The sequence below is a fragment of the Hylobates moloch genome, unplaced genomic scaffold (genome assembly GCF_009828535.3).
Source record: "Hylobates moloch isolate HMO894 unplaced genomic scaffold, HMol_V3 SCAFFOLD_4, whole genome shotgun sequence".
In the NCBI taxonomy this organism is placed as follows: Eukaryota; Metazoa; Chordata; class Mammalia; order Primates; family Hylobatidae; genus Hylobates; species Hylobates moloch.
In genome coordinates, this window is record NW_026652279.1 from 136,891,716 (window position 1) to 136,908,569 (window position 16,854).

The window sequence follows — 16,854 nt, forward strand, 5'->3', positions numbered from 1 at the left end:
CTTCATTCCAGTGATTGCTGAATCATATTCCATTGTGTAGTTACACCATGTTCTATTTATTCATTCATCAGTTCATGGACATTTGGGTAGTTTCCACTTTTTGGCTGTTATGAACATTCATATACAAGTTTTTATGTGGAGGTATGCTTTCATCTCACTTGAGTATGCACTAGGAATAGATTGTAGTGACCTTTTTGCTTCTGGAAGGTTGACAGATGGACTACGTTGTTGTTGGCTTGCAGTGGGAATCCATCAAGAATTATTGCAGGAATTCCTGTGTAACTGGGCGTCTCAGCCGCATTACTTAATAATACCAAACTTAAACTGGATAGTAAAGTATATCATAGGTAGAAAGGGCGTAACTGTCAGTTTGAAGTTTATGTGAAATAAGTAGTGACTCTTACATGTGATAAAGATGTACCATTTCCCAAAATGAATGTGTTCCCACAGCGATGCCTCTCCTAGTAATTCACAGGGAGGTAAGTAGGTAATTGTTGAGACTTGCTAATGTCTGTGTGAAACATTTATGCAAAAAGTGACGTCATCTTTTTGCTCTTGAGAACCCATGATTATATTAAGCATTTGAACTATACTTAAAATATCCTGATAATGATTGTTCACATCTACTTGTGCCTTGTGTGATAGTTATTTAAAAACTCCTTAATGTAGAAAAAAATAATTTAAGGCTAGACTTTTTTCCCTTGGGATATTTTCCTTATTGTCTGCAACAACATAATTTGGAGTATAAACCTGTGTTTATAGACAAAATGCAATGTCCTTATTAGAAGTGATTTTTGTGATTGTTAACATAATGAAGCATAGGCTGTAAAACTAGCACATGTTTTGTATGTGATGTTTTTGGTGAACTTACCTGGCCCCTAATAGGACTCAGGTTGTCTTGGATTTTGATGGATTGATGAAACCTTGTACATAAATTGCCAGTCCTGGAACCAATCTTCCTTCCTTTCTTCCCTGTTTTATTTAGTTTTTCTTCTGGTTGTATTTCATTTTTGGCTTGTTAATAATTGTGGTTTAGTAAAAATAACTTGAGACTGTAAGCTAAAAGTTGGCTATGGTCTAGGGAAGTGGGCTTCTTCTCATGGACTAGAAATGTTTAAACTTATTCTTTTTTTTTCCCCTCAAAATGTGAGTGTAGCTGACATCTGGTTTAATGATGATTGAGTGAGAATTTTGAGTGTTTATAAAGACAGTTAGCTTTTAATTATCTGGGCACACAACCCGGAGCTTTGCATTTTGCTGGCTGTTTCCCTGCTCCTTCCTTCTGGCTCTGTGAAGACTTGTTGGCCTTCCCCAAGAGAAGGTGAAGTGGGAAGTGTAACTGACCCCAGCCACTCTGAGATGAAAGTTGGGGTAGGGGGCAGAGGTTTAGGAGAAATGTTTAGACTTTTGACCACTATGAGACTTTTGGGTTCCATCTAGAATTCAGGGATCTGTGCAGTTCTGATTACCACTGTCTTGGAAGACTGTGAGTTGGCTTTGGTTTTGCTATCAAATGATATTAGTATTGGCAAAAATAGTCCTGGTATACTCCAGAATATTATGTAGTACAATGCCAAATCTTAATAGAGATGAGTGACTTGAGAATTATCCCATAAAGGAATGTTATTTGCTGAATATACAATATACGTTTACCAAGAACATGGTGTAATACAGTGGGTTAACCACATATGCCATTTTGACTACAATTTCAAAACAGGGTTAGAATTTTGAAGAGGAATTTCCAAGAATTGCCTCATTTTACTTTTTATATTCCTAGTGCTATGCACCATGTCAGGTATGCGTATAGCAGGTTGTCATTAAATAATTTTTGAATGAATGAATAAACGAGTGCTTTCTTTGTATCTTAGTTAAAATTAAGACAGATTATTTAAATGGAAAGTTAAACTCTAACATATTCTTTAGCCTGGAAAAATTTTTATGTGGCAAATTAATAGTGTTGACAAGCTTTCAACTTTGAAGGTTTCATCCAACCATATAGTCTTTCAAAAAGTATCATTAGAGTGATATACTTTCATGTACTCTTGTATGTTTTTATTCTTGAGCTACTGACAAAACTAGGATGGGTTCACTCCTGTGCAGTAGAAGGCTACTTTAATAAAGTGATGTCAAGAACTGAGGAAGGTTGTTCCTCCAAAACACAACCAACTCCCTCATCCCCCCCAACACACACCTGAAATTTAATCATCTGTTTAGTCTTTTTGTTTGCTTGTTTTTTATTCCTATAAATTAGTAAATAGCAACTATTTATAGGAAGAATAATTTGATTTAAAAGTGATGAGGGTGTGTAAGCTGTATTTCAGCCAGTGAGAAGTTGGGTAGGAGCCTCCTGCTCTTGGGAGTATGCAGTGTAGACTGGAATGCCTGGGGGAATAGGAGGTAGGTCGCTAATTGCAGTTTAGAGTTCCCTGAGTGCTTTCACAGACACTCTCATTTGATGCTCAATGCGCTGATATATAGGGAACTACCTACTGATCTAGGTCTCAAGTCCAGTAACCTTGTTGTAGCTCGATTTCCTCATGTGTAAACCAGGGGTAAGAGATGCTACCACATAAGGTTACTACAAGGATTCAGGCCCAAAGCAGGCAGTGTAAGTGAGTGTTGGCCAACATAACTCGGGTTCCTGTTTTATAGCTGAGGCCCTGAGAAGTTAGGAGACAGTCTTCATTACCCAAGGAGTCGGGTACTCCCGTCTCAGCTTCTCTGACTTCAGGTTCTTTGTGTGTGTGTGTGCGTGTGCACGCGTGCATGCATGTGTGTGCACTGTGAGGACAGTTTAAAAAGGGCAAAACCCATCCTTTTGTGAAGAACTGGCTTCTCTGACATCATGAATGACTTTTTCAATCGTTCTATTCAGGGACAGGAAAGAGGTAGGAGGTATTTATTCCACTTAAATTACGTTCCGTTTTTACCTAATGTGTTTATGATAAGCCATAATCCTTGCATTTGTAAATTTTTGGTATTTGTAACCAATGAGATCTGTCAAAGCTGTTGCATCATAAATAATGATGTGGACATCTTATGGAATTTATTATAAAAATTTGATGTGTTTTGTGGAGTCATGGGGATCATATAATGCTTGTTTCAAAAATGAAGTTTAATGAACGGAGTAAAGAAGGGTGTTTTTCATTGATTGACAGCTTTAGAGAAGGCATCCAACTCCTCCTGTATACCAGCCTGGGGCTTCTCCCTGCGGAACAATGCCCTGTACTATCTCATTATAAGGTCATGATACGTGAACACTTAGTTATCTCCTTGAATGAAAAATTATGGCAAACATGGCTCTTGGGAATTGTTTCATGATGTGGTTCATCTGTACCACAGTGGTTTCTAACGTCAATGTTTGTTGGAATTTTTTTTGTTTCTCATTACTAATGTTGAAATGATTGGTGTGATGATGGTCTGTATCTTAAGTATCATGACCTAGTAACTGATCTGTCAATTAGTAAGTAACTTAATTTGAAATCAACTGTGAGTCCAGTTGAAGCTCAGAGCCTAATTTTAGTCAGCAAACCCTTCTCCCCAGCTTTGAATACAAGCTCAAACAATGTCTTTCTTTTAGCACAGGGGTTTGTGCACAAATATGTTGGAGAGTGCTTTTGGGATTCTAGGCGCCTTTTAAATGGCTGCTTAAAAGAAATTGAAAAAGTTAAATGAGAGAAGTGCCTGCTGACTCGCATTAGTGGGCATTTTGCTGATAACCAGTCTGGTATGAAGTGGTCTTCAAGAAGCTCCCAGAATGTTTGGGATTTAAGTCATGTGGATTATGCGATCAGAACTGGAACTGAGCGATAGAGCTTCGGGGAAACTTGTTGTTTACATTGGCGAGAAATCTTATCCAGCAGGAGGATTAAAATAAAACCATAAACAAAACAGTAAAGGGTGTGAAGATAATTCCCACTTGCTTATGAAATGAATACACCTCACAGCAAAAGAAATGGTGTTTTCTGAAATTTATATACTTGGCAATTATTGCCTTAATATTTGTCTGATAGATACTTTCTTCCACAGAACCTGCTTTTTAATAACTTCCTATCAAGGGCTTCTTTGGAGGCCACAGGTGGTAAGACAGGTTTGGCAGAGGTGTTTGTGCGGAATATGCCCTCGGGAGGCTGCTCCGCCCTTCATATGCTCGGGTAGGCTAATTACAACCTCCGAGGAAGCCCCAAGAGCCTCACACTTGGCGCAGTCGCTTCCTAGCTTCTTTGCCACAGGATGGCTGGAAGCACGAGCCTACACTGGGATATGTAGCCTTTTTTCCCAGAGGAGTCGAAATGCCTTCACAAGTCACTTGTGTACTATGAAGTAGATAGGGCAAATCTTAATTTCCCTTTTAAAATTAAGGGACTGAGTGGTGATTTAAAAGTGTGTCATGTGAGATAGGTCCAGGATTAAACCTCAGGTATTCTCTCCTAATGTGTATCTCCTCAGATTATTTTAGGTGGGGATAATTTTATTTAACTGCCTTAGGAAAATATGGAAAGGGGCAAACAAGAAAGAGAAGAAAAAAATTGTATAGAAGGCAGGGTGTGGCTGTTTGACTACATAGTCATCACTCCTGTTTGTGTTGACTTTTGATAACTTAAGTGGGAAACACGTGGTCTCTATTTACGTGGTTCCTATGAATCACAACAGCATTACGTGAAATGTGTCACACCTTAAATAACTTGCTAATGAGTAAGGTTCAAAATTATAGAAAAACTGAATGAGTAATTGTTAGATTAGAACTATTAAACAGTTCTTTTAAAATACTGTAATTTCTTTCAGAATACTGAATTCTCAACATAAGAATGAGTTCACATTTAAAGTGTGATTTATTCTTATTTTTAAACAACCTACTTTCACTATGTTTTGAGATGGTTTGTAGATTTATAACTTTTGCAATGTTGTCAGAAGACAAAATAATTTGATAACTCAATTTCTTCCTTTAAATAAAGGATGTTGCCTCTGGCAAAACAGACATTTGTCTGCTAAGATGCAGCTTCTTTCAGTCTACAGATGGATAGTAACAGGTAGTAATAACAGCTAGCATTTGTGAGTGCTTCTCTTGGGTCAGGCAAGTGCTAAGTGTTTCATGCATATTACTTCATTTAATTCTCACCATAACCCTGTGACATAGGTACATTTAATCTCCATTTCACAAATGGGATAACTAAGATGTTACGTAGTTTGTTCAGGATTGCAGGTAGAAAGTGGCAGGGCAGGGCTTTAAACCCAGGCATCCTAGTTCCAGCGCCCCTACTTGGCCTCAACAGGCCACCATTGACATCATGTTGTGACCTTAAGGTAAGTAGCTGAGGCAGCCTCTGTAGACCTAATAGTCTTGCTATAAAATTGTGCTTTCTTTTTTTGGTTTTAAACTCATAAAAAATTTTTGTTTTATTTTAGGGGGAGTCTTAGGTGAGTTTACAATTATATGGTATAAGAGTTGCTAATTAAAAAATCAGATTTTTCGAGTTACTGAGGTTGGAGTAGCTAGTATGTGCAGTACAAATGTTTTATAATGTTTGTGAAAATGCCCACAGAACTGTTAAAACATTTAAATAGAACTTATACTGAAGTTTAGAGTATTATATTTTTATTCTCTTCCTCTGTCTCTCACACCTACACCCATACACACACACAGTCATTATGTGTTAACACATCTTTTTATCCAGGAAAATTGGATGAAAAGATTAATTGAACATTTTTGTTTACTGATCTACCTTCTATACCCATAACAGAGGAGGATTATTTCTGAAGCTGTATTATATGGTAAAATGCCCTAATTTAAAAATATCTAAATAGATTGAAGATAATTTAATTTTTTTAGCCTAAAAATACTTTAGAGTCTAATGTAGTTGAGTTACTCTTTTACTGAGTACTTATAAAATGCTGTTGGTTTTTGGTGTCTGTTTCATGTGGGTGGTTTTGTAACTTTCTAGAAAGTTAAACGTTGTGAGCCTCGAATTTCATACTGGTGAAATGGAGATAATAATAAGGATTATTAAATTTAAGATTGTGTGGATTGCATAGATAATGAGAAAAATTACCTAGGACAAAAACTGGTGTCAGCCCCTTCTATTCTTTGTTCCTTTAGGTACAGGAGATTTAGTAAATTGACCTAAATCTGATTGGTTTTGACTTCTTTTGAATGTTGTTCTTTTGTATTAATAAATTTATTTATAAATTTATATATAAACACCTGTAGTCTTTAAAGAATATAAACAAAAGATGATATTAAAAATAAGTGTAATTCTACAACTTAGAAATAATTACTGTTAGTATATTTATTCCATGTTTACTTATGATACATTCTTATAGAGTTATAGAAATTGGGATTATACTCCCAATTTTTCATAAATTTTCCCAATTTTTCATAAACTGCTTTTTAAATAATAAGTATTCTTTACAAGTAATAAATCCACTTTTATGACATGAATTTCAATTTCATGTCATTTTCTGTTTTATGGCTATATCATAATATAATCAATTTCTTATTGCTGGGCATTCAGGGTATTTGTAATTGTTGCTATTTATTCTACAGAACGCTGTGAAACAATTCTGTTCTGTGTGCCTGTCCTGTTGTCCTAGTATAAATTCCTAGATCCTGCACCTAGGAGAATATGCATATTTAAGACTTCTGATACATATCACAAATTACCTTCTAGAATTGTGGTATCATTTTATATTACCTTCAGTGGTGTACAGGGCATGCCAGATTGCCATGTTCTCAAAATAATAAGCTATTATTTAAAACCTTTGTTTAGTTTTTATATATATATTTTTAATATAAATACTGTACAAATGGAATTTGGTCTTCTATCATCATTATTTAGACTTTGGAAAGTACATAAGTACAAGAGTACATCAATATTTGGATATATGAGGGGGTCTGAAGTCTACTACACATGATCTTGCCTTTCCATCATCTTTTTGGGGGAGATGAACCATTATGGATAGTTGGGTTTTCTGAATAGCTTTGCATATTCCATTTTTCCCACTTTATTAAAGGATATTCAAATATAACTAACTCAGCCTTGTCTATATGATGCGGAGGTGTGTTTCTGAGGATTAATTATTGGAGTATTGTCAGAGTGGTAATTTCAGGGTTGATGCATGTAAGGAGGTTTGGCATGTACTGTTTAACCACCCTCAAGAACTTGATTGCACATTTCAGCCACTACAAACTAATAAGCAGGTGATATTTTCCCTGCTTCAGATGAGCACACTGGGGTGCAGAGAGGTTATATAACTTGCTTAAGATCACACAGTTATTAGGTAGTGAATGTGGAAGTTGAACTTGCTTTGGTCAGACTTCAGTTCTTTTTCTTTCCATTTTGCCACTTGCTACACACTGCCCTCTTGATTGGCCCTTTCATTGCTGTTGACTGTCACTCTTCACTGCTATCTGGTGTCTGCAGGACACAGCCTTTCTTTCTTCTAAATCACTGCTTTGAATCTATATTGATTTGGGAATGGAATTGCCAGATTGTAAGTGTCAGTGGCTCTGAGGGGCTTTGCTATGACTAGAGAGAATGGGCTTTAGCATCTGCGTTGGATGTTTCTGGGCCTATTTCATGCTTTTTGGCTTTGCATAGGAGTTTCCACATGAAGGACTTGTTACAATGTTTTCTGTAGTTGAGATCTGCACTCCTCTTGAGTTTGTTTTGGAACAATTTGGGGAAAATTCAAGAGTTTGTGTTGCACAGGTTGGTGGGATAATCCAGGGTCCTCTCAGTTATTTTCAGAAGAATATGCCATTCTCTTTGGGTATGTTTAACTGTGCTTTAAACATTACATTTTTCTTATTTATTTATTTATTATACTTTAAGTGTTAGGGTACATGTGCACAACGTGCAGGTTAGTTACATATGCATACATGTGCCATTTTGGTGTGCTGCACCCATCAACTCGTCATTTAACATTAGGTATATCTCCTAATGCTATCCCTCCCCCTCCCCCACCCCACAACAGGCCCCGGTGTGTGATGTTCCCCTTCCTATGTCCATGTGTTCTCATTGTTCAGTTAACACCTATGAGTGAGAACATGCAGTGTTTGGTTTTTTGTCCTTGCGATAGTTTGCTGAGAATGATGGTTTCCAGCTTCATCCATGTCCCTACAAAAGATATGAACTCAACATTTTTTATGGCTGCATAGTATTCCATGGTGTATATGTGCCACATTTTCTTAATCCAGTCTATCATTGTTGGACCTTTGGCTTGGTTCCAAGTCTTTGCTATTGGGAATAGTGCCGCAATAAACATATGTGCGCATGTGTCTTTATAGCAGCATGATTTATAGTCCTTTGGGTATATACCCAGTAATGGGATGGCTGGGTCAAATGGTATTTCTACTTCAAGATCCCTGAGGAATCGCCACACTGACTTCCACAATGGTTGAACTAGTTTACAGTTCCACCAACAGTGTAAAAGTGTTCCTATTTCTCCACATCCTCTCCAGCACCTGTTGTTTCCTGACTTTTTAATGATGGCCATTCTAACTAGTGTGAGATGGTATCTCATTGTGGTTTTGATTTGCATTTCTCTGATGGCCAGTGATGATGAGCATTTTTTCATGTGTCTTTTGGCTGCATAAATGTCTTCTTTTGAGAAGTGTCTGTTCATATCCTTCGCCCACTTTTTGATGGGGCTGTTTGTTTTTCTCTTGTAGATTTGTTTGAGTTCATTGTAGGTTCTGGATATTAGCCCTTTGTCAGATGAGTAGGTTGCAAAAATTTTCTCCCATTCTGTAGGTTGCCTGTTCACTCTGATGGTAGTTTCTTTTGCTGCGCAGAAGCTCTTTAGTTTAATGAGATCCCATTTGTCAATTTTGGCTTTTGTTGCCATTGCTTTTGGTGTTATAGACATGCAGTCCTTGCCCATGCCTATGCCCTGAATGGTATTGCCTAGGTTTTCTTCTAGGGTTTTTATGGTTTTAGGTCTAACATGTAAGTCTTTAATCCATCTTGAATTAATTTTTGTATAAGGTGTAAGGAAGGGATCCAGTTTCAGCTTTCTACATAAGGCTAGCCAGTTTTCCCAGCACCATTTATTAAATAGGGAATCCTTTCCCCATTTCTTGTTTTTGTCAGGTTTGTCAAAGATCAGATGGTTGTAGATATGTGGCATTATTTCTGAGGGCTCTGTTCTGTTCTGTTGGTCTATATCTCTGTTTTGGTACCAGTACCATGCTGTTTTGGTTACTGTAGCCTTGTAGTATAGTTTGAGGTCAGGTAGCATGATGCCTCCAGCTTTGTTCTTTTGGCTTAGGATTGACTTGGCAATGTGAGCTCTTTTTTGGTTCCATATGAACTTTAAAGTAGTTTTTTCCAATTCTGTGAAGAAAGTCATTGGTAGCTTGATGGGGATGGCATTGAATCTATAAATTACCTTGAGCAGTATGGCCATTTTCATGATATTGATTCTTCCTATCCTTGAGCATGGAATGTTCTTCCATTTGTTTGTATCCTCTTTTATTTCATTGAGCAGTGGTTTTTGTAGTTCTCCTTGAAGAGGTCCTTCACATCCCTTGTAAGTTGGATTCCTAGGTATTTGATTCTCTTTGAAGCAATTGTGAATGTGAGTTCACTCATGATTTGGCTCTCTGTTTGTCTGTTATTGGTGTATAAGAATGCTTATGATTTTTGTACATTGATTTTGTATCCTGAGACTTTGCTGAAGTTGCCTATCAGCTTAAGGAGATTTTGGGCTGAGATGATGGGGTTGTCTAGATATACAATCATGTCATCTGCAAACAGGGACAATTTGACTTCCTCTTTTCTTAATTGAATACCCTTTATTTCCTTCTCCTGCCTGATTGCCCTGGCCAGAACTTCCAGCACTATGTTGAATAGGAGTGGTGAGAGAGGGCATCCCTGTCTTGTGCCAGTTTTCAAAGGGAATGCTTCCAGTTTTTGCCCATTCAGTATGATATTGGCTGTGGGTTTGTCATAGATACCTCTTATTATTTTGAGATACGTCCCATCAATACCTAATTTATTGAGAGTTTTTAGCATGAAGGTTGTTGAATTTTGTCAAAGGCCTTTTCTGCATCTATTGAGATAATCATGTGGTTTTTGTCTTTGGTTCTGTTTATATGCTGTATTACATTTATTGATTTGCATATGTCGAACCAGCCTTGCATCCCAGGGATGAAGCCCACTTGATCATGGTGGATAAGCTTCTTGATGTGCTACTGGATTCAGTTTGCCAGTATTTTATTGAGGATTTTTGCACTGATGTTCATCAGGGATATTGGCCTAAAATTCCCTTTTTTTGTTGTGTCTCTGCCAGGCTTTGGTATCAGGATGATGCTGGCCTCATAAAATGAGTTGGGGAGGATTCCCTCTTTTTCTATTGATTGGAATAGTTTCAGAAGGAATGGTACCAGCTCCTCCTTGTACCTCTGGTAGAATTTGGCTGTGAATCCATCTGGTCCTGGACTTATTTTGGTTGGTAAGCTGTTAATTATTGCCTCAATTTCAGAGCCTGTTATTGGTGTATTCAGAGATTCAATGCCGTCTGTCACCCCTGTCTTTGACTAGGAAAGGGAATTCCCTGACCCCTTGTGCTTCCTGGGTGAGGTGATGCCTCGCCCTGCTTCGGCTCACGCTCGATGCATTGCACCCACTGTCCTGCACCCACTTTCCGACACTCCCCAGTGAGATGAAGCCAGTGCCTCAGTTGGAAATGCAGAAATCACCTGTCTTCTGCATCGCTCATGCTGGTAGCTGTAGACTGGAGCTGTTCCTATTTGGCCATCTTGGCTCCACCCCCTACATTTTTCTTATGAGGCTGTGGACTCCCTGAGGGAAGAGCTGCCTGCCTTCAAAACATTTTTTTTTTTTTTTCTGTAATTTCCTACCCAACATTCAGGTAATGCCTGTAACAGACCGCCTTTGTTTAAGTAAAGCAGCAGTGCAGCCCTTCTGTAGATTAATGCCAAGTATTGGAAGGATCTACCTCTTCCTGAGTTGGAGCATGTTGCCTCCTGGCCCAGGCTTCTCTCTAGATGTATAGACCAACCTCTGAGAAACACAACCACTATTTTGTCAGTTAACAGGTATCATGTCTAGCTGCAGTGATGTTGGGCAATGTGGAGAGATGCAGAATGAAGACACAGGGATTCTAGGGGGACTGTGAAGCTGGCAGCAATGAGGACAGCTGGGGGATGGTGGTAAAGGTCCCTTTGTTGAACCCTGGAGCCAACCTGGAATTTAAGATTGGTGACTTTCCAGTTCAGGATATCAGAAATGTATTTCTTTCTGAAGTGGTAGGTGGAGCAGGGACTAACCCTGCTCTTACGTGGTGGCTGCATCTCCAGGACAGCTGGTGTCACTGCTGTTGGTCCCTGCCCTCCCCTTGAGCTGGGACTCAGTCCCAGGGGTTGTTCTTAGGGCAGCTTTTTTCCCCACTGTGACCTTAATTTTCTCTGCTACTATTTCCCCTGTGGAATCCTCTTTTCTATCCCAACCACCTCCCCCTTCAGAGAGAGAATCTAGATATTTTTCTAGAGGTTTCACCAACATCATTGGTGGTGGTAACTGCAGGTGCCAGTTCCTCTGTAATTCCTTAAGTTGGGAATTGTCTGTTTAAAATATTCAACATCTCACCTTTCTTTTGTCTCTCTGCGCCAGGATTTAATAGTCTTCTCCCTAGGATGTTTCAATAAATGGCTCTTTACATCAATTAGGACGATTTCATAAATAAGTTTAAGAAGTGTCCTGCCCTCTGCTGTTTAGCTTTGTGATGAAATTTGAGGAATATAAAGATGGAATTGAAATTAACGATATGTGTATTCAGTGTCTTTGGTATTTTGAGTTTCTATCTTACACTGTTTTTATTCATTCTTGGTAGAATAGCTCACCCATAGGTTTTTAAAAAATATATAAAATATGTTGAAAATTTAGTTTAGCTCTTAACTTTTGTGTATCATCCAATAAAATGATTATATTACCAAAAACACTCATTGTAATTTTTTCCTGCATATATTTGTCATACTGAAATGGTTAAACTATCTCTTTGTAATATAAAACAGACAGTACATATTCCTATAAGGAACAGATTATAGGATATAACAGTCTATATGTGCAAATCCTTCAAGTATAACATTAAATGCATATTAATTAATCTAATACTGAATTTGACTTGTGTGCTATCCCTGCTTAAGAGAAAATTAACAACCAAACCTGTCTTTCAGGCAGTAACAGAGAAGAATTTTGAAACAAAAGATTTTCGAGCCTCTCTAGAAAACGGTGTTCTGCTGTGTGAGTAAGTATTTAAAGTATTTAAAAAATAATTCAAAAGCAAAGATGTGTGTGTGTGTGTGTGTGTGTGTGTGTGTGTGTGTGAGTGATGAGGTGTTTGGCTCCTCCCATGGCAACCGTAGTCACAGATATGTGTTCTTGGTCACAGGTGAGATTTGATCCCTGCAAATTGATACCTCACAGTACGAGACAGTAGGAAGAAGGGGTTATCAGTCTCTGTATCTAAAGATAGCACTGGTAAAAATATATATTATTTTTAATTAGTAAACAAGAAAGATTCTATTGCATGGTGGGCCAGTAGGGGGTGGATGATTGAGAAGGAAGCCTTATGACATGTTACCATCGATCTCTTAGTCTGAATATTCTAATGGGGTAGAATTGCCTGGTTTGGACATTAATACACAAAATCTTTGTTTCATCAATAAATCGTGATGATTGGAGTGGTAGATTTTTCCTTTAAGCTTTAAGTGGAGTCATTACATTACCAAAATCAATTTGAGTTATGGACCATTCATTCAATTAATAGATACCATTGAGAACCACACCCCAGACTTTGCTTATGAAGAAGTAAAATAGGCTAGTACCATGGTTGATAGTATAAGGCCTACATTGTATGTGTAGTGTAATATTTTGTTCCCCGATAGACGCATTGTACAGTTAGCCAAGTATATGACCTTTGGGAATAAGGGAGAGGCAGGCCTGTGAGGCGTAAGGATGAAATCTTGGGTGAAGGTAGAGGTTGCAGAAGCGAGCAAATAAATTCTAAGAATGTACTTGAGTACTCACCCACATTTTTGAAAGCACTTAATTATTTCAATCTAGACACTTATCGCACAGGTATTTATGCTATCTGTCCACATGTAAGCAGTGAGAGTGTGTGCACTAGTACTTAGAGAATTTGATTATCGTTTTGAAGGAGTTGTTTGCAGCAAAAGGTCTGGAGTCAAAGGGCCTAGGTTAGATTTTTTGCTCTATTACTTTTGGACCTTTGAATAAGTGACTTCACATCTTTGAACATTTGACCAAGTGACCTTATTTTCTCATTGGTAAAGTAGAGATCAAGGTATCTGATGTGCCTAATTCACAGAGTTGCTGAGTTCAACAATATATATTTTAAGGTTTTTTTTTTTTTTTTTGAGACAGAGTCTTCCTCTGTCCCCCAGCCTGGAGTGCAGTGGCGCGATCTCGGCTCACTGCAAGCTCCGCCTCCCGGGTTCATGCCATTCTCCTGTCTCAGCCTCTCCGAGTAGCTGGGACTACAGGCGCCCGCCACCATGCCCGGCTAATTTTTTTTTTGTATTTTTAGTAGAGACGGGGTTTCACCATGATCTCGATCTCCTGACCTCGTGATCCGCCCGCCTCGGCCTCCCAAAGTGCTGGGATTACAGGCTTGAGCCACCGCGCCCGGCCTATTTTAAGGTTTTTATAAACGATCAAACTTTGTATATATACAAGTTGTTGCTAGATGACGGGCATGTAAATAACAGTCTATCTTGTCAGCTCTGTTGGCAGGTGTTCAAACTTCTTTGTCTTAAGGTGATATTATTAATTTTGTTCCATATGAAGTTGCTGATATTTAACCATTTGTGACCTCAAGAAGTGTCAATTTCATATGGTTTCACCTAATGTATAGGTGACATGTATCGGACAGACATGTGAATAAGGGCCAGGAATAAAGTTCAAAGTGTGTTTCTTGTCGTCTTCCAATGTCACATTCATTGGAATGTGAATAGTGTTTCAATTAGTTTGACAATGAGTCAAATAGTGTTTAAACTAATTTAAGTAGACCACATAGCCCAACTGGTCACTAATGGGAAGTTACTTTATCTTAATTTGAAAACAGTATGATTTAAATGTACTCTAGTAATGTTTAGAAGATGGAGGGGAAACATTGCCTATTAGAACGAGGCGTGTGACCTGCAAACTACTTTAGCTATTATTTAAATGTTTGCAGTAAAAAAAAAAGCCATCAACCATATACCTCACAAGTCTGAATAGGAATTGGGTAGGTTTGTGCCTACAAGGAAGTGTGCCTATGAAGCACGGAGTTTCTTTTTAGATTTACGAAAGCATATATCTCAAATATATGATCTTTCAAAGAAGTAACTTTGTAGGTTATATATTTTCAGTAATGAACTATTGCCAATAATATTTTAGGGGTCCCGCTTTTGGGGCATTGACCCCATAAATAGATCATTAAACATGTTTGAGAATGACAACCAGGTTTTGATTTAAAATGCAACTTATGCACCAGCCTGGGCTCTGAATGATTAGAAGTGATTTCCAAAAGCTATACCCAGCCTGAAAAGATCAGCATAGTGTGACCAGGGAGGATATTCAGAGTTGATGAAAAACTATTGTGAGCACAAGCAGTACAGGTTAGAATAAATATGTAATTTCTACCTTAATGGCAACAGCAAACATTTGGATGAATGTTTAGAGATATATTGGCTTTTTAAAAAGTCACTTTAATTCTCAGACTTCCAAAGCTCATTCTAATATTGTTTTCTAATTGGAATTTTTCTAATTTGGATTTTGTGCATTGCCACAGAAGTCTAATCAGTCTCTTAGTACCCAGTATTCTTTAAATTAATGTTTCCCAAAAGTAGCTTAAGTAAATCTGAAGCCATGGTAATCAGCAGTTGTAACTTACTGTGGGACACCCAAGTCCTGCATAATATTTTTATTAAAAGGTCTTTCTGTAAATTGTGAATCACATTGTTTATAGTCACTGGTTGATGACGACACATTCATCTAAAAGCTGTGGTGTTAACGAATAAAAAGTCCAGATAACCATATTGAGTATGAAACCTGTAACTGAGGAAAGCCTGGCTGATTGCACTCTGAAATGATTAAGCAGGCACTGCTGTTTGTGGCCACATGCACCTGTGTTATATATAAATGCCTGAGAGGAAAACAAAGTCAGCTGTTCAGAAATCTGGTGTTACAAGCCCTGACTTTTTAATTAATGGTAAATATAGTAAGCTATCTGTCCTTGAGGATATTTTACCCGCTAGAGATCCCAAGTTTTAGCTGAAATATGATTAGGATATTTTTAAAACCTGAATTATTTCGTACAGGAAAAGGCTGACTTCTATCTGGCTCACTGCCAGAATATTTCTTGTGAAATACAGGTTCTGCTTGTTGCCTATTAGAAACCTCTAGGCATTCTCATTCATTACCACCATTAAAGAGTTTTCTTAATATTTCATCCAGTAATTTCAGCAATTAAAAAAAAATCCATTAGTAGTACTCTTCCCTTTTGAACTGGTGTTCTGAAATATCAAAGTCAAAAGTTCGAATAGCTTGTCATAGCTTTCACCCAATTGGAAGTGTACTGACATTTCAGATATTCTAAAGTGGGGATAAACCATGCACTGAGGTTTCAGACAAGATATACATTTGAATAATGAGGATAGTTATATGTGTTCATTGCCTTTTAATCTGACTGACTATTGAAGTTAGTATCTTCATGTTAGTCATTTTAGTGTCGTTTAGTTTGACTGTGGCATCTAGTGAGTTGGGATTTCATCGAGGAATACTCCTTTGATGAAAGTCTATGATTGTAGTCTCTTGGTTTTACTAAACAGTGAGACGGGAATACTGTCTGATATTTTTGCTTTTCTAATTAATAAAAGGATTGACAAGTTTTTATAAGGTGATTTTAGTTCCTTGTTATAATGTGCTATGAATTTTATTAATAGTGTTCATTAATCTGTCTTCTTTCTTCAGTATTTCTTAGTGTTCATGTGGACTGCCTTATTATATATATTTTAAAAATATAAAAGATGTATCATTTCATCAGTGTCCATGATCTTGTTTTGCTCTGGGTTCTAGCAGAATTATTCCTCTTTTCCAAACATATTTGATTGAGACATAAACAGCTAATGATATCAGTAATTTCCCAGTTACTCATCTTATGATGACAATCTTGGAAATATTCAAATGAAAACACTCTTTTTTTTTTTTTTTCTCTGATGAAGAAAGAAGATTTGCTTGACGATAGTCTGATTGGGTGTGTCACTGGTTAGTCAGTTTGTACCTCCCATCCCTGGAATGATCCCAAGTCTCTGCCACAGTCAGCCATGCATCAGAAGTTTATGCCTTTTGAACACATGACTCACAGTAAGAACACTCTACTCGGCCGGCACAGTGGCTCACGCCTGTAATCTCCGCACTTTGGGAGGCCGAGGTGGGCGGATCATGAGGTCAGGAGATCGAGACCATCCTGGCTAACATGGCAAAACCCCATCTCTACTAAAAATACAAAAATTTAGCTGGGCGTAGTGGCGGGCGCCTGTAGTCCCAGCTACTTGGGAGGCTGAGGCAGGAGAATGGCGTGAACCTGGGAGGCAGAGCTTGCAGTGAGTGGAGATTGTAGCACTGCACTCCAGCCTGGGCAACAGAGCGAGACTCCGTCTCAAAAAAACAAACAAACAAACAAACAAACACAACTCTTCTCTCACTGTCACCAGGTCTTCTTTTTCCTTTCTTGTAGCTTGGAAAGACAGGAGCAAGATATTCACCCCTATCGGTGTTCCTATTTGTATCAGCCATGTGACCACAACACTATCTGCCTAAAAATACT

The 16,854-nt window shown here is 38.0% G+C and overlaps 1 protein-coding gene across 6 annotated transcripts in view; it reads left to right on the plus strand.

Moving 5' to 3' along the window:
- LMO7 (LIM domain 7) overlaps nt 1–16,854 on the plus strand; it is a 232,843-nt gene that overhangs the window by 80,251 nt on the left and 135,738 nt on the right. For all 6 annotated transcript variants that reach the window (XM_032151028.2, XM_032151042.2, XM_058437985.1 and 3 more), the window contains one exon: nt 12,200–12,270. In XM_032151028.2, the coding sequence (XP_032006919.1) occupies nt 12,200–12,270 (71 nt within the window). The remainder of the gene's footprint in view (nt 1–12,199; nt 12,271–16,854) is intronic.